The sequence below is a fragment of the Crinia signifera genome, chromosome 1 (assembly GCF_055691185.1).
Source record: "Crinia signifera chromosome 1, ASM5569118v1, whole genome shotgun sequence".
NCBI classification, from domain to species: Eukaryota; Metazoa; Chordata; class Amphibia; order Anura; family Myobatrachidae; genus Crinia; species Crinia signifera.
The window spans coordinates 309,188,894-309,215,372 of record NC_139217.1 but is presented as its reverse complement, the minus strand read 5'-3'; the positions used below and the strand labels follow the sequence as shown (position 1 = coordinate 309,215,372).

At 41.3% G+C, this 26,479-nt stretch overlaps 1 protein-coding gene across 1 annotated transcript in view; it reads right to left on the bottom strand.

Annotated features, from left to right (window-relative positions):
* The window catches only part of VPS13A (vacuolar protein sorting 13 homolog A), a 226,647-nt gene that overhangs the window by 87,117 nt on the left and 113,051 nt on the right, over nt 1-26,479 (bottom strand). The window contains exons 40-46 of the mRNA XM_083186138.1: nt 24,924-25,016; nt 20,797-21,159; nt 19,286-19,387; nt 17,711-17,869; nt 16,639-16,900; nt 15,831-15,991; nt 15,062-15,165 (exon numbers count right to left, since the gene is read on the bottom strand). Coding sequence (XP_083042264.1) covers nt 15,062-15,165; nt 15,831-15,991; nt 16,639-16,900; nt 17,711-17,869; nt 19,286-19,387; nt 20,797-21,159; nt 24,924-25,016 — 1,244 coding nt within the window. The remainder of the gene's footprint in view (nt 1-15,061; nt 15,166-15,830; nt 15,992-16,638; nt 16,901-17,710; nt 17,870-19,285; nt 19,388-20,796; nt 21,160-24,923; nt 25,017-26,479) is intronic.

The window sequence follows — 26,479 nt, the reverse complement described above, 5'->3', positions numbered from 1 at the left end:
AAAAATTAGCAATCGCAGTAAATATTATTTTAAGTGAGCTAAGGTTGCCAGTAATGCTGGCACAGGTGCTCGGGACAGCTGATTACAGATATTGATGATATCCCTTACGTGATGTAATAATAGAGATACAAATGCTTAATTAGGGAACGGTGTAAGAAACAGCAGTTATTCAAATGAAAGAATTCATTCAGTGCCACAGGTAATTTATGTTAATACACTACATACCAGTTATCAATCAAGGTGTGAGATACCTGCAACAAATGGCCTGTAATGAATTTATAGTAATTGAACTGTAATTAGTTATACTGAAAGAATATAACAAACGGCAGATAACTATAATGCTGGATTCAGCGCAGAAGATACAAATGGTTACAATGTTTAGTGACAGCGCTGGGATTAGAACATACAGAAGGGTAAATGCCACAATCCTTTCTGATATAATATCCTGCGGTGTTTTGTATTGGTGTTAGCCAAATCATTATCTACAAAACACCGCAGGATATTATATCAGAAAGGATTGTGGCATTTACCCTTCTGTATGTTCTAATCCCAGCGCTGTCACTAAACATTGTAACCATTTGTATCTTCTGCGCTGAATCCAGCATTATAGTTATCTGCCGTTTGTTATATTCTTTCAGTATAACTAATTACAGTTCAATTACTATAAATTCATTACAGGCCATTTGTTGCAGGTATCTCACACCTTGATTGATAACTGGTATGTAGTGTATTAACATAAATTACCTGTGGCACTGAATGAATTCTTTCATTTGAATAACTGCTGTTTCTTACACCGTTCCCTAATTAAGCATTTGTATCTCTATTATTACATCACGTAAGGGATATCATCAATATCTGTAATCAGCTGTCCCGAGCACCTGTGCCAGCATTACTGGCAACCTTAGCTCACTTAAAATAATATTTACTGCGATTGCTAATTTTTATTAAAGAACAGGTTGAGATAAGAGAAAATTTGCAGTTACCTGCAACCTTCATTGTATTACTGACCATTAATGTAAGGTCATTAGACATCTCTCTTCTCATAAAACTAGTTCTACTTTTATTTTTGTCTTGCACAAGCAACCGTGCTACCACCCATTGAAGTGCAAACTTTACTTCCTTCTACACTTCACTACCCTGGTGGTATCGCTCAACTTCTGTTCACTACAGATTTTCTGTACACAGAAGATAGCAGCAAACACCAGAGACAGGGTGAAGGGGTACCTTACACCTTATTCTTATTCGGGGTGTGGAAGTCTAGGTACACACACGCCATTTTGTGATAGTATGGCCGCCATTTTGGTTCGCAGAGTTGCGCAAATAAAGTTCCATACCCGAGTATGTGTGACAATGTGGACCAGAAGAGTAGACATACTATCACACATAAATTCATAATAACACACTTACACGAAAGGAAATATAGTTAAAAGGTTTAGAACGCCACACATAGCTTAGTTAGCCCTGCACACAGCTGTCTGTATCGTGTTTAGTACCGTTCCGCTCAGCTCATCATGCAAAGTATTCCGGTCATTGCGAATATTTCGCAATGTACACTGTCCGATAGTTATGGACTAAATCCATATTCCAGAGACAGTTTCTGTTGTAAGTAGTTAACAAAGGAAACTAGCTCAAACCGGTTCTTATCCTTGCTGACGCCGAAACCACCAAACAAAGGACTCTTAAAGTTCACTCCCCTGCACCTGGTCAGACCAGGTACAGCGTCTAACCTCCAATTGCAGTGGACCGGACATATGATCTCTGGCCAATGAGAATGGCCTTTGACCTCCCCCTTCTGACCCTATAAGATAGGCGACACAGAGCAGACAGGGTCTTTTCGGCACAACTACTTTCCCTGGACCTTCCTACCGGACTATCGCTCATTCCTGAACGATAGTGAGCTCTGACCGGACTGCTTTTCACATACTAGATGACCACGGTAAACGGTTGCATTTATCACAGTATTTATCCTTGTAGTTATTGTTGGCTGATTGTGTCTTGTATTTGTATTCTTTCCCCTTAGCAGAGAGTGTTTAGTATTCATTGTTATTGTATTGTATCACTTGTTATACCTGTTTATTCTTAATTCTGTAACCCCCTTTTGTCCATTAGGGACTTTAATACAATCTCTTTATGGAGTTCTAACCTCCTTATTTCTATTCCGTGGTCGTGTCTAGTTATTCGCATAATAGCGATAAGGTACATTAAGGACTCTGTCCTTACATTGCGGACTCTGTCCTTTAAGGTATATTCTCACGATTGGAGACAAGTCCTGCGAAAGGATCTCTTATTAAGGTATCGGTTCTTGGTGTATAACATACAATAGACTGTACGCTGCGCTGCGCTACGTTTTGTTCGCACGCAGTTAGGTATAAAGGGTAAGCAGGTTACGGACACATTACGTAACCTGCGCTTTCCACTTATTGTCTCCTTGGTCATATAATATCGGTATTAACAATTGAGGGCTCGTCCGTCCGCTCCACAGTCCAGAACTCAGTACCAGGCGTGCGAGTCGACCTATACCAGCAAAAGGGTGGAAGTATTTATTTGTTTCCATTGCTGGATAGGCCGATTCCACGGCGGTGCGGGGTTCGGGAAGTGCTAGCGCTGAACCCGGAGTACAATAAGTGAAAGCCACGTGTTTTAAAGCATATCATACCTAAGTGTTTAGCAAACTGTACTTCTGCCTGCCACAAGTAGTTTAACGGGGTATAGTGTCCTGGGCTGCTTGTTTATTATAGTATATGTACCACGTGCGATAAGGTTCGCACACGTGGAATCTGTGTTTATTATAGTACATAGAGGATCCCCTCTGTGCAAAACTATAATTGTTTATTGTTAGCTACCGCAAAAACAGGGACTCCGCCATGTGGCGACAAGTCCTGGGCCTTTTGCAGTAACGTAAAGCGTCTATTGTGTATTACGCAAGGTGCGCGCGCACGTGCCCACATCGGGAAAGTTTCGCATCTTTGTACGTGGTTTACGGATTAAGTACGGGATTTATTTCGCATCTTGATACGTAACTCTCGGACAGAGTTAAGGGATTTATTCCACATTTAGGCGCAATTACTGCGTATAGCGAAACCCGAGCGCAACCTTGCAAATACACTATAGAACACGTGGGTGGCCGATTCATCGGCGGCCTGTGAACAACGCACGTACACACGTGGCTGTTCATTGGTACTGCACATGCAGCACACATAGGAATTAAGAGGTGAACAGTAATAAACCACTAGCTTTATTTAAACAGTATAGTAATATACTGCGAATGAAGCGGTGATTAATAAAAGAAAATAAGTTTTTTTTCTTTTTGTTCATTTTCTCATAAGCAAGCAACTCAAGCATTATTTTAATAGATTCCTATAGTTTATTATAAGGGATTTATACCTGCATAAGAATCTAGTGAAAAGCTACCGGCCTGGGAAAATTTTCTGTACAGAAATATTTCAAAAATTAGCATAAGACCAAGGTGTAACTAGCGCCCAGTGTGAAAAATAACTGAGGCGAACGGGTGTGTGACGGCACGACTCAGCGCAGTGTAGTCCAGTGTAGGACAGTCCAGTTAGGACCGGGTTCACGTGACGACGTGCCCATAGGAACTGCCCCTTCAGTGGAATTAATTCCGCTAGGAGGGTACAAGAAGATATATCGGAACGCACTTGTTTCCGATTAGCTACTTTAGAAATCCGATTTTTGGGGGTATAGGAAAGCAAGTTTGTTATACCCTGGAAAAAATTGTGCCGCATCAAGCAAGTTGGCTAGAAGTTCGCTGCTAGTTGAGAGCTTGGTGATTGAGTATCATACCTCGCATTGTGGGCTCTTCGCTTGATTGCGTCGAAGTGTCGCTGTGTGGAGAAGTGAGTGTTTGGGGAGCTCTCAGATAATTAATAACCCACCGATTATCTATTAAGCTGTGAACGTTTATTCCTGTAACTATGGGTAATAACGGGTCACGCTGTGATAACGTGCAGGATAGGGAGGAAGCAAGCCGGCCAAGAGGATCGGCTGCTTTTATTATGTGCAAGAAGCACGGTGAACTCGCAGTTGTTTACCAAAATAAATGGAGAAAAATGACACAAGGCAGCAAGTTAGAATTTCCCAGTGTTGGTAGCTTCGATCCAGAAATCTTATCGGCAGTAAAAGATGAAATATGCCTACTCTCCAGTCGTAAGGAGAGAGTGAAGCATATAGATATTCTTAAATTGTGGCAGAAGGAAGGACAGGAACAATGGGGAATCAAAGGTCTGGCAATACCGGACACAATCAGCCACAATAAAAATGCAACCGTTGCCGCAATAGAATCAGCTCCCCCACCCCCATATGTGCCGAAGGGGTTAATGTCTCATAAGAAAGACCTAAGTAATAATGCAACAGTTACTAACTTGTATCCTGTTTTATCCCCTTATAAGGAAACCCGAGAGGAAAACGAGCAGCTGTTGGCACTGGCCGTCTCCCATGCACTTAATATGCTTGAGGGTAAAGCTCAACCCACTGCTGGGGCTCCAGCACAGGAGGAGGAGGCAGCTGGTGCCAACGGCATAGAAGTGGACTCAGGTAAGGATGCACTACACAGCACAGACACAGACGACTCCCAAGCAGGTCCCAGTAATGCAGAGGTGGTACAAACATACCCTGTACGCACACTGGAGGTTCCCTATGGTAAGGCAGACAGAGAGGGTGTGATACCTACCAGAAAGATGACCATGCTAAACCCATGGACACGGTTAGAGCTGCGGTCCATCATTACAGATTTCCCTGATCCTAGGAAAAATCTGGCTCTGTGCCGGAAATTTGTAAGGGATCTGGGAAACTCTGATGAGCCCACCAACAAGGATTGGAGAATCATGTTGAGGGCCTGTCTCCCCACTCACATTGACATCCTGAAATTCATTCAGGATAGTGGATTGAAAGTGGACAAGGAGATAAATGATGACATCAACCAGGAAAATATACGCCAAATCAACTTACAGTTGGGAGTGTATTTTCCTGCAGCAGTGGAATATAGCAAGATATTCACTATCAAACAAAAAGATGGTGAAGTAGCTAGCGAATATTTCAACCGGAGTTTGATGGCGGTATCAAAATACACTGGTGTCTATAAACCTAAGGACGACCCCCACTTGAGGGAGCTGATTGTGTCTGTGCTGGTGGAAGGGCTTAACGAAAACCTGAGAGCCAGAGTCCAAACTTCCTTTCCAAATTGGCGTGGAATGACAGTAGACGCCCTACGGGAATCTGCTATGGACCACGACCGCAACATTAAGAAGCACAGGGAACTGCAAACTGACAAACTGATGATGGTTAGCATCCAAGCCCTTACTAATGCCCCAAACAAAGCTGCCTACCAACGAAACACCAGGGACACAGGTAGAAAGCCAATTATCTGTTACAACTGCAATAGGAAAGGTCATTACTCAGCTCATTGTAGGTCAGGAAACCCCAGGAGTTATCAAGACACATAAGCGAGAATGGGAATCTCACAAAGGTGAGACACGGAGATACCCAGCCCCTAGACAATGGGAGGAGACAGACAGGTCACGCAACATGCCTCCTCCCCATCTGATGACTGACACTGTGCTGAGGGCAACCCAGGTCAGACAATAGGAAGCAGGTCATACCTGCATCCTACAACCAGTTAGACTAATTCAATACCTTAGGGAGGAGCCTCAGATATGGGTAAGTGGAATAGTTTAAATATAAAGTTTTTTGTACCTAACCCGTTAACAACATTCCCTCCTGGTCTAGGTTGTGTCAAGCAATTAGTAGCAGCAATTGGGGTAACAGGAAAAATACAGCATTACCCACTGACGAAACCAGCAGATGTTACAAGCGGGCCTCTGCATACCAAACACTCTTTTCTGTTGGCTGCAGCGGCCCGACTAACCTCCTGGGTAGAGATTTACTATGTAAAATGGGATGTGTCATCTATTGCACCCCTGATGGGGTATTTCTGGACACTCCTAGAAATCTTACACAAGAAGTGCAAGATATGCTGGACAGTCCTCAGAGGCTAATGTTGTATTCCACTGTTATAGAGTCAAATCCATCTAAGGTAGCTAAAAACTACAGCACAAATACCGAGTTCCCTTTGAACTAAAGATGGGAAGGACACAGGATCAATGGCAACCATAGCTTCAATAGAAACCCTGTTAAAAACAGAAAGTATAGCGCCCCAAAGTACAGCTTCACCATTCGAAACCTGAGGTTGAGCTGGGAAAATACCCAGTGAAATAACAAGGTTCCCAAAAGAGAACTTTTAGCTAAATACCCCTAGACACAGCCCATAGTCACAACCACACTGGGAAACAGAAAGAAAGGGAGGGCTTAAGAAGCAGAACAGGAGTTGAAAAGGGTAAGAACCAAATAGTTGAGAGCCAATTCCCCCATAGTGCTAAATCCTGGCGTCCTCAAAATAAAAGAAAAATGTTTCTGTTGAAAATAAATGTACACATTACTGTCATTAATATCTTCTACCTTTTTTTTGAGTTTTTCTCTCTCTCTTTTTCCAATTTTTTCTCCTTCCCCTACCCTTCTGTTCCAGAGACCCACAAATCATAGAAAAACAGTTCGAAGAATCTGTCGCACCCCCAGCAGAGAAATACCATTGTGAATATGCGGTACCCTGTAAAGCAAGTAGTCACAATATAGATATTTTTCAGTAAATTTTGAACAAAGTCCCAATAACTGTAAGCATTACTCCTAATGTTACCCAGGGCAACCACAGCCACCATCTTGTGAAAAGCAGTCCAAGTAATACACAAAGCATTTCCCTTCTACAAAGAATGAAAAGGGTTGTAAAACGCATTTACATATAAATAGGTGCAATCACAATACCCATGTCTTCACAGACAGATGTGGACAATAAAGAAGGAGAAACAGGCCTGATTACAGCTTTTTGCCATGGGTAAAACTGACACAAGAGACCATGTGATTTAGAGTATTAGACCTGCTGAGGGGGCGACAGATATAGTGACGTAAGAAACCTGGTGATGCCAGCCTGACCAATGTCGTACTGCAGTGTACAATTAAAACCCTATTACTTAAGCACTTCATATTTGTCTACACAGTGTAGTTGCCATAGCACTACTGGTAAACAAAACTGAGAATGTGGTGTTGGGGTGTGTTTTAACTGTTTATGCTCCTCGTATAGTCTGGACACTCCTAAAATTCTGCCAAAACATGTGAAAAATATTCATCAGCCAAGTTCACTAAATGGGAACTTGCATTGATGTTACCATGAAAAATGGGTAATATTGTAAACCCAGCAACACTCTTACCAGGTGTGCCCACTAAGGCACAAAGGGTGGAGTGGTGCTGAGGTTGCTGGAATAGTGGAATTTAGTGGGAGCCGAGATGAATATGATTGCATGACATGTTTGAATCAGACCTTTGCAGCATGCCCCCAAAGGGTGGTAACAACCCATTGGAAGAGGTAATTCATTTTTTTTTTTTTTTCTCGTTCTTTCCACAACACCGAGAGGGAAAATTGTACACTGGCTATACTGTAATAGATGGAAAAGGCATAGTAGAGGCTGAACCCATTGGACATCTCACTCAGCAGCAGCAGTCTCATTAATAGTACTGCGAACTGAGAGAAAAAAAAAAAAACAGTCAATATTCATGCCGACTCCAAGTATGTTTGTTGGGGTAATACAAAAGATCTTAGGCCCTATGGCGCCTCAGATGTTCTGTTTCAGTAGCTGGCACTCCAGTGGCGCAAGCGTTGTAAGTTTAAAAGATTCTTGACAATCATACAGCTGCCGGACAGAGTGGCTGTTATCAAGTGTAAAAACCACATCCTCAATGAGGATTCAGTGTCACTTGATAATGAACATGCTGGCAAGGCAGCTGGGTGAGCCATGCGCTCTGCGGATAATGTTTGTGTTCCCCCTATAAATGTCAGTATATTCACATAGTAATACAAGATTTGTGTCCCCTGCAGGAGAAGCAGTCTGGAAGCCGAAGGGATGTGGACAGGAATAGAAAGATGGACAAGGAAAACCAGTGACTCTGAGAACATGCCAAACTGTCAGGACAGAGATAGCCCATGGCCTGACTTGTCTTGACAGGGAAGGTATGTGGAAAAATTAGTCCGAAATTACTGGTGTGGCCACAGACAGGTAAGACGACAGAATCATGCCTTACTTGTCTGGAGGAAAGAAACTGCAACGGCTGTTCCCACAGAGCCATCTCCACATCCCTCCTCCAGCAGGATCCTCTGCAGGTAATAAAAAAATTGGCTTTGCACAGTCCACTCTAGAATCATTATAGTTATTTATTTATTATTAGTTTTTTATGTATATATATATGTAGGTGTTGACGTTTGTGTGTATAGATATGGCAGCCCAGAAGCACCCTTGAGTATGCAAATATATATATAAAAGGTTTAAGTCATGTGTGAACCTTTAGGGACTGATGGTACACCCCATAAAACTCCTTTTGTAATAGTAGAATCACTCTCAGAACCCCACCAAAATTTGTCCCCATCGAAACATTGCTTGGCGGGCAGCCACAGGTTATGGTAATCCCACAAGAAGATCCTAGACCACAAATGCAAGTGATGTATCCACACCTGGAAAACTGCAGCAAAAGGACTTTGTTGACACCTGTTGTGAACTGTCATAACCATGAACCAGGAGATGTTGTTGTTGTTTCCCCTGCTTTGCCATATACAGGTTGCTTGATAGACCTTTGGAAAAAACCACCCCAAAATCTTGTTGACCAGCACTACCTCAATAACAAAGTCGCAGAGAGAGAGATTCGGGTACGTTCGTCCTACTGCCAAAGGAACTGAAAACCAGAAGGTCCTTACACTCGAGGGCGAAAGAAAGAAATCGCTAAGAGGCACCATTTCGGGAGGACTGGAGAGCAGCTAAGGTCAAGCAACCTGTACAAGCTACAAAAGGGACTGTGACACACCCCACTGGTAACAGGTTGAAAGGATCACTAACAAAATTTTTCCTTTCTCAGTTTTCTCTACTGTTGTGGGTCCTATTCTTGTCTTTCCCCCCCCACTATCCGTTCTCATCTTCCAAATCAAGGATACCGCCGCCGCCCTGCTGCCAGGCATTGGACGGACGATACAGAGTTCTGAGAGTGTGTTACCCATCCCAGCTTAGGTCAAGGTAGAATCTATAAACTTGACACCTTACCCAGGACCGGATGTTTTAATACCATCATACTTAAAAGCATATCAAAAAGAGAGACAACAAAGAGTTCAAGAGTCTGTTGTCACAAACAATACCTACCAAAGGATGCCATATCTGAAGAACGTGTATATGTTGTAACCACCCCTGTTTTTATTTTTATCCCAAAAATTGTACATTATCCTTCGTGACCCTGAGTAGATTGTTCGATAAATGCGGCCCATCGTTTATCCATGATCCTGGATCGGCCGAGAGCAGATGGTTTACTCCCCTTATATGTTTATTTCATGTATCCCAATTTCTCTGTTAGGATTATGAATTTCTGTCTTGTCGTGTGAAATATTTTGTAATGTAACAGTTTTATATTTACTGTTAAAGGGTGGACTGTGGAAGTCTAGGTACACACACGCCATTTTGTGATAGTATGGCCGCCATTTTGGTTCGCAGAGTTGCGCAAATAAAGTTCCATACCCGAGTATGTGTGACAATGTGGACCAGAAGAGTAGACATACTATCACACATAAATTCATAATAACACACTTACACGAAAGGAAATATAGTTAAAAGGTTTAGAACGCCACACATAGCTTAGTTAGCCCTGCACACAGCTGTCTGTATCGTGTTTAGTACCGTTCCGCTCAGCTCATCATGCAAAGTATTCCGGTCATTGCGAATATTTCGCAATGTACACTGTCCGATAGTTATGGACTAAATCCATATTCCAGAGACAGTTTCTGTTGTAAGTAGTTAACAAAGGAAACTAGCTCAAACCGGTTCTTATCCTTGCTGACGCCGAAACCACCAAACAAAGGACTCTTAAAGTTCACTCCCCTGCACCTGGTCAGACCAGGTACAGCGTCTAACCTCCAATTGCAGTGGACCGGACATATGATCTCTGGCCAATGAGAATGGCCTTTGACCTCCCCCTTCTGACCCTATAAGATAGGCGACACAGAGCAGACAGGGTCTTTTCGGCACAACTACTTTCCCTGGACCTTCCTACCGGACTATCGCTCATTCCTGAACGATAGTGAGCTCTGACCGGACTGCTTTTCACATACTAGATGACCACGGTAAACGGTTGCATTTATCACAGTATTTATCCTTGTAGTTATTGTTGGCTGATTGTGTCTTGTATTTGTATTCTTTCCCCTTAGCAGAGAGTGTTTAGTATTCATTGTTATTGTATTGTATCACTTGTTATACCTGTTTATTCTTAATTCTGTAACCCCCTTTTGTCCATTAGGGACTTTAATACAATCTCTTTATGGAGTTCTAACCTCCTTATTTCTATTCCGTGGTCGTGTCTAGTTATTCGCATAATAGCGATAAGGTACATTAAGGACTCTGTCCTTACATTGCGGACTCTGTCCTTTAAGGTATATTCTCACGATTGGAGACAAGTCCTGCGAAAGGATCTCTTATTAAGGTATCGGTTCTTGGTGTATAACATACAATAGACTGTACGCTGCGCTGCGCTACGTTTTGTTCGCACGCAGTTAGGTATAAAGGGTAAGCAGGTTACGGACACATTACGTAACCTGCGCTTTCCACTTATTGTCTCCTTGGTCATATAATATCGGTATTAACAGGGGTTCTCTCATTTTTGGGGGACCCTGGATCTGACTCTGCGCTGTACATTGTATAACAGAGCCAGACAGGTCACCCCTAGAAACAGCAGAAACTCCCTCATCTACATTCTAACACCTGTGACGCTCTCGAAGTCCGCTCAACTGCGCATTCACTGATTTACGTCACATGCACAGGCAGCAGCGACTTCCTTAGCATACCCATACTCAGGTGTCTCTATAGCTATACTATACTGCCAGATACCAGCAACACAGATATACCCAGTCCAGATCATTCAGTCACCTACAGGAACACCACTACTAATTGAATTTAGCTGATTCTGACATTTTTTTTTTCTCTTAATATTGATTGGTATTTGAGGCTTACCACTGTCTAATAGGATTCTACACGTGTAGATGTATATACTGTGATTTATTGGATTATTTTCTCCGCGGAATCCCCAGACAGACCTACTCTTAAATAATATTTCACTACTTTCTCACGTATTTTACTTATATGTGTTATCTGTTTGTCTGTATTGTTGTTTGTCTTCTCTTGACCCGCAAATAGGGCCATGTTTTAACTAATAAAGATTGTATTAACAGTAATTCATTTTCATTAGAAGGCTGTGCCCCACCCGGGAGTCTTTTTTTGATATCCTCTCTTGGATATCTAAACTTTCCGGCATATACTGGGTCACCTAAGTGTCCAGCTCCGTGCTTTGCTCCGCCCCTCTCTGGAAACCCCCTTCTAAAAATCCTACGTTTGCCCCTGAGTCCAGTGTTTACCAAAATGGGTGCCTTGACACCTAGGATGCCACGAGGCAATTGCAGTTGTGCTTAGGGTTACCACCTAGTCCCTTTAATTCCGGACACATGTTAATTACACAGGTTCTGTGGCAGTTTAAAATCAGGTGAAGTGGAGTCTTGAAGTCAGCCAGCCACAGAACCTGTGTAATTAATATGTGTCCGGAATTAAAGGGACTAGGTGGTAACCCTAGTTGTGCTAGAGATTGGTGGCCCAGTTATGTATGGCTAATGTGATCAGTTTGGGAATCATATATTATGTGGCCAAACAGAAGCTCAACCTTGCCAACCAACACTTACTGTAACTGTCTACCTAAGTAAACCTAAGGATGACATGTAAGCACAAGTTTCTTAATTTAATATTTTGGTACTTGTTTCCTAGCACGGCGCCCATCGTGGGTCATCACATACCTTAAGTTAAGGTATGCGATGGACGCGACCGACGCGATTTTAGGGCAATTTTTAACCTTTTTCCCGACAATTAAAAAATCGCGTCCATCGCATGCCATTATAACGGCATGCGATGCGACCGACGCGATTTAACATTGAATGCATTGTATTCAATGTTAAATTCCTATGTAAAATCAGGTCTATTGTATGCCATTATAATGGCATACAATGCGACCGATGCGATGGACCCGATTTTACATAGAGAACAATGTTAAATGGCCCAATGGACCCGATTTAGTGGATAGTGGGGGTATGAAAAGGTTGGAGGACGCGTAACGCCGCCCCTCACGGGCTCGCTGCACTCGCCACGCTTCGGGTTGGCGTTCATCGTGGGGTGGCGTTAACAATGGGGGGCATTTGACCCATCAGGGTGGGGATACAAAGAAAATTGGGGTCTGGGGGGCATTTAACATTGGGCCTAATGTAAAATCGGGTCCCAGGGACCATTTTACATTGGCTCCAATGTAAAAATCGCGTTGATCGCATCGCATGCGATTTGGTTGCATGCGATGCGATCAACGCAATTTTTTAGGACCCGATGGATACAATTTTAATCGCTGGCGCCGTGCTAGGAAACAAGTACCACCATTAACACCAATGTAATTGTATTATCTTTATTTCTTCACATTGTGGATTAGGGCCCCACACCCTTATTTATTTATTAACAGTTTCTTATATAGCGCACACAGATTCCGCAGCGCTTTACTTAGCATATCAAATCTTATCATTTTTGTTCCTATTGGAATGATATTAGACCATAATATATTATACTGCACAGTGAGGGCAGAAGGGACCAAGTAAAATGCCTTCTTCATATCATCCCTCCTCCAGTAATTCCCATACTTACATTTTTTACATGTAATAATTTCCTCTAATTGCAATATGAGCCCAATATTATCTTTCAATTCAGGCCAGTCACAGGTTATGCACTGTTTTATGTGTGTTTTAGTTTTATGTAAGACAGCATAGTGCTTGATCTTTACAGCAGAAACCACATTGCATCCTTCTAAAGAAGTGATGGGGAACCTTCGGCCCATCCAGCTGTTGTTGAACTGCACATCCCAGCATGCCCTGCTACAGTTTTGCTATTTGACCATTCTAAAACTGTTGCAGGGCATGCTGGGATGTGTAGTTCAACTATATATGGAAGGGTTGGCACAGGCTAAGGCAGTGGTTCCCAAACTTTTGTGCATCACGGCACCCTAGATTATCAGAATATTTGTCAAGGCACCCCCCTAGGTGCAAAGTTTGCTACCAAGAATGTCAGAAAACAATATGAAATTAAATAAGTTGTGCTTATATGTCATCCTTAGGTCCAGTTATGTGGTGAGGGACAGAACTCCTGTTTATCCACATATTTAAAAACTGGAAGCCACAAGCACTGATTTTGCCTATTACATTGACCATAAATAATTTGAATTGGTTCTGGACAACCAAACCGAGGCACCCCTGTATGTGCTCCGAGGCACCCCAGGGAGCCTAGGCGCAAAGTTTGGGAACCACTGGGATAAGGTAAAAAAAAATTATTTATAGGTTTAGACAATTAGGTAGAACCAACTTAGGCACCGCATCTGTTGGTAAATACTGGCGGTATCTGGTTGTTGGTGCTCCCAAAGATGTTCAGCGCTATAACTGAAAAGAAGAGCCAATAGGATGACTGGAAGAGAACATACAGAAGGTTTTTTGGGGCACGCTTTGTGAATGTAATGGTGTGGAGTGATTGAGTTCAAATTTAACTTTTATTAATTTGCAAAGCGAAAATAAAGGTGTGTCAAATTACATACAAATATATAACAGATTTAATAAATATTTAATAACAATAATGCAGTCACACTGTTGTGGTATTATGGTAAATCACTGATATGGGCAAAATATTAATTGAATATTTGCTACCTCATATTTTAATACTTGTTAATCGTGAATAGCGACAATGCACAATAAAATAGACAGTAATTACGTATAGAGGTATTTTAGGATTAGAGTCGCTTAACAATTTCAACCCAGAGTCCTTGTTAAATAGACGCTTAATGGTCTAACATATAGGGGGTGATCCTCAGGACAGTGATGTCCCCTGTGATGAGTACTCTGTTCAAAAGGTATGATGTAGGGATAGGAGGAGCTCCTTGGTGGACAAAGTGTGCCTCTGCTGTCTTGGTAAGTTACAACACCGGGTATTCCCTGTGGGTCCACCCTACAGGTACAGCGGAGCAGAGAAAGCTTGCCAAGGAACAGGACAAGCAGGTAAGTTACAGTACCTGTTGGGTATAGGCACATTATATTCTATATTATAGGAAGGGGGAGATCCAGCCTTCCATGTGCCAAAAGAGGGACATTTACTTGCAGCCCAAACTTGGTGGAGTAACCTTATGCCCCCATTTATCATTAACGTGGTAAGGAAAGGGGGGGGAGTGCATGCTCAGTATGGTAAGTCATCCATTCCAAATGTCCACTGGGCATTATAACATCTGCGGAACGGAGGATGTTTGCACACAATATGTCTGTGATCAACAACTCGTCGGCTCTGCAAGACAGCCGGTTCCCAATATATCTACACTGGTGCATCTGGCTGTGTATACCCACCGACCCCATGTTCAGTTGCTGCTGGTGATATTACATCTCAACCTGGGGTGGGCAATTACAAATGCCTGCCCAGTTGTGATGTCAGACACATCGAGCAGATGTAGTAAGATTTTGTCAGATTTGACCCAATTCAGGTGGATTGGGTCAATTTATCTGACAATCTTATGTGCCTGATGTGTAGGACCCAATGCACAATCCCGTGCCATTGGGCATAACCAAGAGATTGCAAGAGATAAGCGTATACTTCAGGAAACTGGTTAGCACAGATTGCCCATACACACATTACATGAGTGTATGGGCGATCCAGCCACAGGGAAGCTCAAGATTTCCCTAGCCTACATCGCTCAGCATATAGGTTAGGCAAAATCACCCTGTGTGTATGAGCCTTTAGCCTCCAAGGTTCTGTCACTAACTGAATCTGTTCCTTTCAAATTAAAGAGTATATAATAGCTGTCTTAACACAAACGAGTAGTGCTAGTTTGCTTTCAACACGAACGCTTCTTTCTAGTGTACCTGTAGGATGACAATGGGATGTTAAAGTCATCTTCTGGTTCAGCAGTCCCCAAATAGGTGTCATCATGATAAATTTCAAAAGCAATAGAAAAGTGATTTCTTATCTGCAATCAAAAAAAAACCAACATATGTAAGGCATCAACAATGCAGAAAGGTGGTCATAATATCAGGGTCACAGACTGCACATTTATTAAGACAGGTAACATAATTATTTCAGCAGATCTGTAAACATTTGGGACCTGGATTCAAAATGGCTGTGAGAGGAGTATGTGTAAGACACAGAATGGCATGAGCAATTATAACCACAGCGAGGTTGTAAGCTCAAAAGATAATATAATGTTATGAGAGCTATTGGAATACCGACAGCAGGGGTTAATAGTAGTGCATATGTGACAGCATGGGTTCATGGTAATATGTAGGTGACTGCAGGAGTTCCTAATAGAGAATATATGACTGCAGTGGTCCACAGTAGTTAGAATGTGAATGCAAGGGTTCAAGGTATTAAGGTGACTGCAGTGGCACATGGTAGTGAGTATGTGACTCTAAGGGTTCATGATAGTGTGTATGCGTGTATGCATCTGTAGAGGCTCATGGAAGTGAGTATGTGACCACCGGGGATTATTGTAGTGCAATATGACTGCAATATACAGATGGTTGTTACCAAAGGACTTGTGGTAACAGGGGAATGTTTTTCCATTATGTAAGTATAACAAAGTTATTAACTGTTCTGTTGTCTTAAAGAAGTTAGAAACCATTGCTTTATACATACCTGTAATGGGGACCGTATGGTTATACATTTAGATCCTTCTACAGTATCAATCTGGCAAACAATATATCGCTCAACTCCTGAGTCAGAGTGTCTCACACTGTAAAGACTTCGCCCTACTTTGGTTAATGAAATCTTTTCAGTAGATGAATGATTCCAGGGAGCTATTGTGGAAGACAATTATCATTTACATGGAGATCAACTGAAACGTTATTTAATATATCTTTTAAGACTCTTATATAACACCTTTAAAACAAATACAATATCTTTCATATCTCACCATGGTTTGCTCGTTATTTGTGATGGATATAGTTAGGTTAAATGTTACTCTTTAACCTTAAAAACATAAGTAAATCAACTTTTTTTTTAAATCATAATCTCAACATCCCAACCCAAACAGCCAGGTATTTATAAAAGCTTATACATGTAATGTATTTCTGGTGTGTAAAATGGGGAACATCACTTCTCTGTGTTGCAGATCCCACTAAAAACACAAAATATGTACACATAATACTATATCCGGCTACTAAGATTACAGGGCTGATAAAAGGAGGGGGACCCTCTTACCTGTCTCTCCCCATCCCAGCATGGCTGCAGTTGGGCCAGAGAGGCTATTGCCATTGATAACAGTAATCTGGCTGCTCCTACCACTTACATTTGCTCGTGACTAAAAGACTCATGACGCTACCTTGTTCATCGCGCAGCGCCGCTACAAAAAAAGATTTATTCCCTTCCTTCTCCCACTATTAGACCACAACACCATTAAATCCCCAAGGCGCAGGCCAGTACTATACACCACTGAGTGACTTACTAAGCTGGATGTAGAAATGTTTGCTGCTGAGGCTGGTCATAGCAGAAAACTGATCAGTCTGGCTTTTGGAACGGACATAATCCATATTAAGAGTCTCAGTGTCATCCAATTCTATAGTCTTTGAACCATGGTCAACATTTAATGCTGTAAACGAGTCGCTGGGAGAAACAGACACCCGAAGGCCCAGAGAATTTTTAACCACAAATGGAGCTTGATCTTTCTTGAAGACATCTGATGTTTGGCTGGCAGCTTCAGCAAATGCCTGCAACATAAAGTAATACGATTTTGTTAATTGCTTCAATGCATACAGTCAAATTAAAACTATTTTTATAGCCTATGATGTTTGGATTCATTGGATCTTAAAAATGAAAATGCTTAATTAAGTCAAATCCTTATTTTACTTTAATCATTTAAAATTACATTGGGCCGTATTCAATGCGGCCTGCGAGGGGCTTAAACGGCGGGGATTGCCGAAAACAAGCGATCCTCCCCATTTAACCCCCGCACCGGCCACTCACCCTATTCTAAGTTCTGGGGGAATCCTCGCTGTCACAGGATGGCAAGAATCCCCCCCAAACAGCAATGCTCACGGCTAATGCAGGGAGCCCACTGCATTTAGACGTGAGCCTCGCTGTTTTAGTGGCCGCACACGCCGTTTTCCTCTCGCTAAAAAAACCCAGTGAGGTGCAAACAGTGTGTGCAGGGAGTCAGTTTAGTACTGACCCTGCGAGCTGTGACAGCACAAAAATCGATAGCGGCAGATGTCAGAACGGTCAGTCCAATGGGCAACTCATACATTGCCCACGACAACAATACATTATCTTAGATAGCAGCATTGATAATGACAGGGTGCATGTCGTCCAAGTCACGTAACACACATTTAAGGATTGATTCCAAGGAGGAAGCAGTATCAGCACACATAATAGCACTGATACTGCTTCTCTCCCATTCCATCATAATAATACCCTTCATTCCCTTATAGTAATATACACACAGCTATAACTGTGATAAATACAAATCTGGAAGACAATACTTCTCCTTAAATGCTATTCAAAGTTAACAAGTCACTTACCTGCCCTAGGTTACTGAGCATTGCCATGCCACATTTAGACAGTGTGATATTTAACTGGTCTTTGGAAAAAATGGTTATTGCCGTAAGAAATTCCGGTATCTTGTAGTTCTCCTCCTCGCCATCTGTTTCACAAAGTTGTTTCCTTAATTTCTTTTTCATCTAAAATACAATTTATTTCAAACCAACAGGTTATTGATAATACATCAGTTATCATGTGCACAAAAGAGTGGTCTATACATTTTGTTATAATTTATCTGTCAATCATCATTATATATTCTATCCAAAAACGACAGTATTTGTAAGTAGTAATATCCCATAAAAAAATACATTTAAGAAATATTGTCCAGAAACCTGTGTACACGTAAGAAGTACTGTACCAGGAATCTGTGTACATGTAAGAAGTTCTGTACCAGGAATCTGTGTACATGTAAAAGGCAATGTCCCTGGAATCTGTGTACATGTAAAAGGCAATGTCCCCGGAATCTGTGTACATGTAAGAGGCAATATCTCAGGAATCTGTGTACATGTAAGAGGCAATATCTCAGAAATCTGTGTACATGTAAGAGGCAATATCTCAGGAATCTGTGTACATGTAAGAGGCAATATCTCAGGAATCTGTGTACATGTAAGAGGCAAAATCTCAGGAATCTGTGTACATGTAAGAGGCAATATCTCAGGAATCTGTGTACATGTAAGAAGTTCTGTACCAGGAATCTGTGTACATGTAAAAGGCAAGGTCCTAGGAATCTGTGTACAGGTAAGAGGCAATGTCATATGAATCTGTGTACTCCAAAGACAAATGTCCTCGGAATCAATGTACATGTAACAAGGCAACGTCCTCGGAATCTATGTACATATATAAACTGTTATACCGGAAAATTGTATATTTGTAAGACGCAATGTAACAGGAATCTGTGTACATTTAGGAAAATCACTGTCACTAATCTGTGTACATGTAACAAGCAGTGCCCTGAGAAACTAGTACATGTAAAAAGTATTGTGACACATTAGTCTTATTCTAAACATAATTACAGGAAACAGTGTACATGTAAGTAGTAATGTCCCAATAAACTAATTAAAAGTATTATCAAAGTAAACAGTGTTGTAAGTATTGAGCCAGGAAACTCTGTACATATAATAAGTAATGTCACAGGAGACTGTATATATGTAAGACGAACAGGTCGCATTGTGACAGGAAAGCAAGAAATTAAAAGGTTGCAGGATTCATTGATAAATGCAGATTATTCTATGGTTTTCCCAAAAACAATTAGGGATGGTCTAATTAAGAGAGGAGTGGCAATGCTTCCTTATGCAACTGTATGTATAAAAATGTTTTCTGCGCAGATTTGGACTTTTCCATCGGGCTCCTCATCCAGGGGCAATTCCAAAGGGGTTAGTTATCCGTGTGATCGGTCCCCCCTGCCCCTGCCAATTGCATAGAGGATGAGGATACATTTGTATTCTACAACCATTTCTTCAAATCGTAAAATACAAAGATTAAACAGAGAGTACATACAGTATACTTTCTTGCCAGGAAAGAAACAATATTCACATAGATTTTTATATCAGGAATACCTTAACTTCAAGGCTCCAGGGCCGGAAGTCATCACTTTTCTCAATTTCCAGAGGTTCTAGAAGCGGTTCCCACACGCCAAACATTTCATTGTAGTAATGTACCTGTAGAGCATAGACACCATTTTATAATGATTCCCCACTTTTAACATGTTATTGTGGTTCCTAAGAAATGCTTGTGTTGGTCTTTTTGGAGAGGAAGAAACTTCTAACATATCCTAGGACTGTTAAACCTCTAAGCAAGAGTATATGTTCCTTAGGATGTCCTAACACCTTTGTGTAGCCAGGGCAGATCCAAACTGAGCTCCCTTTGTTTTTTCAACAAACTATTTGGAAGCCTGTAACTTGTTAGACCTATATACATCAGTGCCCAGCAAGCCAAGTGTTCACATAGCAGTCTTAGTAGTACCTTTGCTAGTGATGAGCTGGTCTGGATAATACTATATAAAAATTGCAGGGCAAGAAGGATAAACAGAGCAAGCTCCTCTATCTATTTGTTCTAAAATACCATCCAATAATGCTCCCCCAAAATAGAACATGTCAGATGCTTAACTGATATTACCCAGAATGTATGTATGTGAACAATGCTCCTTGCAAGTAGACATAGGAAATAGCAAAAGTGTGACAAGAATGGACAGTCATAGAATGCCGTTCACTTCAAAATAAACAGCTTTCTTTTTGGAGCGGTAACTTACGAGACTGTATTAAGTGCGGGACGAGATGCGGCTAATTAAATAGTTCCAGGAACGTATTATCGGTGCTATTCAGCATAGCGTTGAACTTAACTGCACCCATAGAAATGAGTACCTGTGACATTTCCTTTCCCAACACCCAAAAACCTCATGCACCAAGAAGATCAAGTAGAGCTTGTCTGACTAAAAGTACCATATATACTCGAGTATAAGCCTACTTTTTCAGAACATTTTTTATGCTGAAAAGGCCCCCCTCGGCTTATACTCGAGTGAGGGTCCCACTTGAGTCAATAAGTTTTCCCAGTTTTTTGTTGTGAAATTAGGTGCCTCGGCTTCTATTCGGGTCGACTTATACTCGAGTATATACGGTAAACACATACCCATAACAGTCTTATAGTATTGTACATGGTCTAGTACTATTGTAGATGTTTTTCTCCCAATAGAATCTTCAAAACATACGTTAACAGCGAATGTTCTTAATTCGGGTGTAGTATTTAACTAAACTTAAATTAATTGACTTGGCTGTATTTGTATTTATTCATACTAAAAGAACAGTCGCTGTGAGCGATGCTGGCATTTTTAACGTATGTTTTGAATACCCCCCCCCCCCCCCAATTCATTATGTGCCGGTACCCCGTCAGGTCCCCATGGGCATCAATATCGTATCAATATCATAGGTCACTGAATCGCACCATGTGTACACAGCTTGACTTTCAAATTCTGATTTGATGACTGTAGATTTGTCTCTGATGTAGCCAGGTGATTCTTCATTGATTGTGCATATGGTACAGTATATTTACAAAGTTTTATCAAAAACCGTACCTCAAGCTCAAGCTGGCAGTAAAGATTTATTAGAGTCTTCCAGTTCTTCACATTCCCTTTGAATGAGGACTTAGCTAGCAACATGGGCAGTGTTCTGTGGCCAACACCAGCTTCTAGAGTTACGATAATTGATTCAATGCTCAACTCTAACATCTCTCCAGTTAAGACCATCTTGTTAGCTTCACTGGCTTTATTCTCATTTTCTTTTTCCTCTTCAAGAAACCACATTTTCAAATCTTTCAAATCCTTCTTTTTCCATAGATCTGGTGGAACTGGACTGGTCTCTTCACTCACTGTTTCTTTACTGGGAGACGAGAGTGCTGATGTGATTGTGATCACAGTGTTTATAATCACTGGGGAAACCTAGAAAACATGCGTAGAGAACAATGACATCATGTACAAATAATGGAACTTAAAGCCCTGTATACACGGGTCAACCTAGCTTTTCTCGCAGAGCGTGGTGCTGCAGCACGAATAATCAGCACATAGCGGGACACCCGCTCAGCACACTGCGATGCTGTGTGTGGATTGTTAATGCTGAGCTTTGCCTATTTTAATAATAGGCAAAGCTCCACTATCAGGGGAAAGCCATTGCTTGCGATACCGACGCGCGGGACCATGCATTGGGTCCGCTGCAGGGCATACACACGGAGCATTCTGTACTCCTTTTCTAAGTGATCTAGTGTATAAAGGTTTATACACACACGTATAATCATGAAGGTTTATTTACAAAACAAACACTTGCAAACATGGGCAAACCTCTGGTCCTCGGATTCCCCAATGGTGCTCTGTTCAGACATTTTCTAGGTCAGAAACTCTCTCCACAGCAGCGCTTTGTCTACCCCATATTACTTTTTAAACCAGGAAAGTAGTATATATTGTAGACAGTTCTCTGCTGCAGCCTGCCCTATAAGAAGCTAAAAGCAGCTAATGAGCTGGATCACTCTCCTACCCACTAAGCCAGTGGTTCCAAAACTTTTTTGCATCACGGCACACTCGATTATCAGAATATTTGTCAAGGCACCCCTAGGTGCAAAGTTTGCTACTGAGAATTTAAGAAAACAATATTAAGTTAAATAAGTTGTGCTTCTATGTCATCCTTAGGTCCAGTTATGTGGGGAGGGACAGAATTCACTGCTGTTTATCCACATATTTTAAAACTGGAAGCCACAAGCTCTGGTTTTGCCTATGACATTGACCATAAATAATTTGGACAACCAAACCGAGGCACCCCCTGCAAGTGCTCCGAGGCACCCCAGGGAGCCTAGGCGCACAGTTTGGGAACCACTGCCCTAAGCCGTTTAACTATGTTTATAAATGGGCAATGAATAATTTAAGAAGTGCACCTTCTAGTTTTATGATTTAAACAGCCACCTGATATAAACTCAAGTGAAGGAAGGGACTCACTAGATCAGGTCAAAAGAGGCAGGTGTCACTTTCTGCCCACTGTCTGGGTAGACCAATATTTTTTTATTTATTTACAGTTTCTTATATAGCGCAGCAGATTCTGTTGCGCTTTACAATAGTATGAGTAATATGAAAAAAATCAACAGATGCAATTACTGATCAGATGAAAGTTAGATGAAACAGACATGGAGCATATGTAATAGTGTCAAAGAAAACAGAAAAACCTAAAAAATTTAACAGAAGCGCACCAGATCATAACTCAATGCAGATGCCATTGCTGTATGTCAACATTCCTTTGCTCCCCCTGTCCACAATCCAATTTTGGATAAAAAGTCATTCCATAAGGAAAAAATGTCTGCTTAGGAAATCTGCTTCCCAGCTAGTCTTTCTCCTGGCGAAAGCATTGTTGGTGCACACTGCTGACTAAGCTATCAGATTTTCTGATCTAGATCTTGATGGCCCTTCTTCCCAAAAATGTTTGTCTTCTGTCTAGAATATTGAATACAGATCTGAGTTACAGGATGATTATCAACAGATGTGTGTTCTCCAGGGTCCAAACACTCTGTAACAAGCCTTGAAGAGTGACATTCTCAGTTCCAAAGGCTGGCATTTGTTAACATAGTACCAGAAGAAGAATGGTTATCTTTGGTCAAGGTAGTATTATTTCTTGCAATTTAGCGGAGCAATAGATGCGCCTTTTGGTGGTGGTCTTAAAAACTGACTTACGTAGTAATTGTGGTAACATTCGCAAATTAAATAATGCAAGTAGAATTGCTTTGAAGCTGGAGAACACTGGCCTGCGACCTAACTTCTACTAAGTCTATGCAGATAGTTAGTAATTGTGGTAACATTCGCAAATTAAATAATGCAAGTAGAATTGCTTTGAAGCTGGAGAACACTGGCCTGCGACCTAACTTCTACTAAGTCTATGCAGATAGTGCAGTGATTTTCAACCTTTTTACTTTGCGGCACACAAAATAAGATTTTAAAATTGGCAAGGCACACCATGAGATTCCCACAGGGCAAAACACATTGGCTCCCACAAAGGGAAAAAAACAAACCTATTAACCCCCCATATAAATATCAATCACACTGGTCCCCACAGTTAACAAAAATAAAATACATTGGCCTTTTATATGAAAAGAAAAGAAGAGACCAGTAAATAACAGTTGAACTGGTGTTGGCTGTAAACTGGTTTGGGCATCTCTAGATCTGGGGGCACACTTGAGAACAGCTCAAGGCACACTAGTGTGCCATGGCACAGTGGTTGAAAAACACTGAAATAGTGTATTTATTTCCTCTGGTAAAAACACATTTTTGATGATCTAGCCATGAGATTCTAATGCAGTAATTCCCAATCTCTGTCCCCAAGGCACACTAACACAGATTTTAAATCCCCCCCCCCCCCCCCCCCAAAATAAAATAAAAAAAATAAACACATATATAAACTGTATACAGTTTAGTAGGAATGTAGAATACACCAGCAATACACTGAATACATTACTTTTGCTAAGTGCGTATTTTAAACAAAACAAGCGCCAGTTAAAATATTATTATGATTAAAAAAACATAATGGCAGGATCAGCGATCCAGCTCCATACTTATCAGGAGGCAGGCACCACTCATTCCATTTGTCATGTAACTCGGCCATGGTATTACAAGTTTTAAACATATAGTTACCACACACTCCATTTAGAAGGGTCAGGAAGAACTGATGCAATAATTACATGTCACAGGGGTCCCCATGGACACTGTATATGTGCACAGTGTCCCCCCGCATGGCTCACTGCGCTCGCTATGCTTTGGGCATGGTGCCTCGCTATGCTCGGCACACTTTTACAGTCTCACTCTGTATCCACTTGGATAGTTATTTATGAACCAAGCCAACTTGTGACATTCAGAACAAAAAAACTTGAAAAACTCATATGACCATCGACCACGCTCCCGTCGCTCTAACACTGGCATCTAACATCCGTTACTGACGATCTAGATGCGGTTGACTATCTTTAGGTGTCTAACCAGATGGGTTTCACTAAGCGTGGTCGACCATAACATTGCCGCTCTAAACATCGTATATCCGTTAACCGGATACAGTTTTAATTGACAAGTCTACATAAAACCAAGAGACTCAGAAAGTGTTTCTACATGCAATATACTGTAGCTAGATCTTGTTATTATCATTTTGCACTGTACAGATATTATCAATCTACATTGTACAAGAGAGCGTTGGATCACAGCTGTTACCTTTCTTATAATCTTTACAGTAACAGCACAATGCATCATATCCTTCTTGTGTAAGAGAGCATGTAATAATTGACTAAATGTTATGACTTTATCATTTTTTGTATCTGAATCATCTCAAAAACAGGAATTTTGTATACATTTAAAAAAAAAAAATGTACAGGCTTAGGGTCTATCCTTATAATTAGTCACATTTTAAATATACACCTTCCATATAATGTATAATAAGTAATACAATAACATCTGTATATGATTTTCCACATAATGGGAACATACATTTTTTGTATTTGTAAGAGCATCTTCCTAGGTAGGTAAATAAATAAATAAAAATAATAATCAGTCTAGTAACCAAATGATAATGTAATAACACTATCATTGTGAACTGACCTTGGACAGGAGCAGTACGTGTTTGTTGAGAAAGCATACCTGAATGTGCATGTTCTAAAATAATCACACACAAGAAATATTGCCTACATTACCTTTAACATGAGGGATTTAATGGAGAGGTCTACCTTCTGAGGACCACCATTAGATTGAATGCTTTGGAAAAAAAGATCACATGGCTGTAGAATCTGTGAAGAAAAATAGGTAAAAATAATAAATGTGCAAAACATCTACATTAAATATATGTAAGTACATCAGTTTATGATAGAGACATTTTCATATCACCACTGCAAAAGTTCCACCTATACCACCATTGGGGATAAGTGTGAGCAGTAGAAAAAAAGCAAAAATTAGGACTACAAAAAAAAAGGATGTAAAATACTTTTGCACCCACCTCTACATGAGCCCCTGAACCTGTGAAATTTGTAAAAGGTAAGTACTTTGATTGTCTAGCTCAGTTGGGGCTCTATGCAGCTTGACCCAGTAAGCACTCAGTGAGCTGGTAATTAAGAGGTTCCCAACCCCAATGTAGACATACAAAATCATGGATGTGATACACATAAGCCATCAAAGAGGAAAAACTCTTTTCTGAGCATCATAAAGGACCAAGGGGTCTATTTATCAAGCCCTAAAGCCCCACAGATAAAGTGGATGGAGATAAAGTGCCAGCCAATGAGCTCCTAACCACCATGTTACAGGCTGTGTTTTAAAAATGTCAGCAGCTGACTGGCTAACTCTTTGGGGGATATTCAATCCTGGATCACGGCTGTCGGGCTGGCCCGACAGCTGTGACCCTGTCCTGTTCTTGGCCGGCTCGACTGGCAATCTGTAGATTAAATGTCCCATCTGCCGAATGCCAAAAAGGGGGCGTGGCCGCAAGATACGGCCATGGATCTTCGAGCTGCGGCTGGGAGCTTGACAATCCAGGCCGTTCTCGGCAGAACAGGTCTGACTGCTTCTAAAGTCAGGCCCGTTCTGCCGAGAACCCTGTTCAATGCGGTCAGGAAAGACAGCATTGAATAGGACCCCGCCGCTATTTCTCCGGTCGGGAATAGCGTCGGGAGATCGAATACCCCCCTTTATCTCTCTTTCCTTTATCTCCATCCAAGATTTAAATAACTAGACGCCCAAACAACTACTATTCTTTTCAGAGGTTAAAGTTAACTTATAGAAAAAGTTTAGTGTTCTAATAACATCTAATCAATAAAAGGTTACAGCTTACTCGTTAGACTGATCTGAATCTGTGCCAATACACAATTCCCTGATTTATACCAAGGGGGTTATTGTAGTTGACTCGGTAAGCTGCGAATCTCGCATAAGTGCATAAATGGAAGCAGAGCACAACAACATACAAAAACAATGACCCTTACAATCCAAAAATTGCATACACTTGGCACCAATGAAAAAGTCAAAAACCATGCCAGAAAACTGAATGAACAGAAATAAACTAAAAAATAGAGGGAGAAATATGGAAAGAATGGAGGAGGAAGAGAGAAAAAGGGTGCAAGAGAGGAAGAGAGAGAGAGAGGCAGAGAGTGTTTGTGATGGAGGGAGAGAGAGGGATTGAGAGAGAGCAACAGAGAGAGGGAGTTACAGAGAGAGAGAGAGATGGAAGAGGGTGTCCCCAGCTTTTGTTGGGCTATTGGCAGTG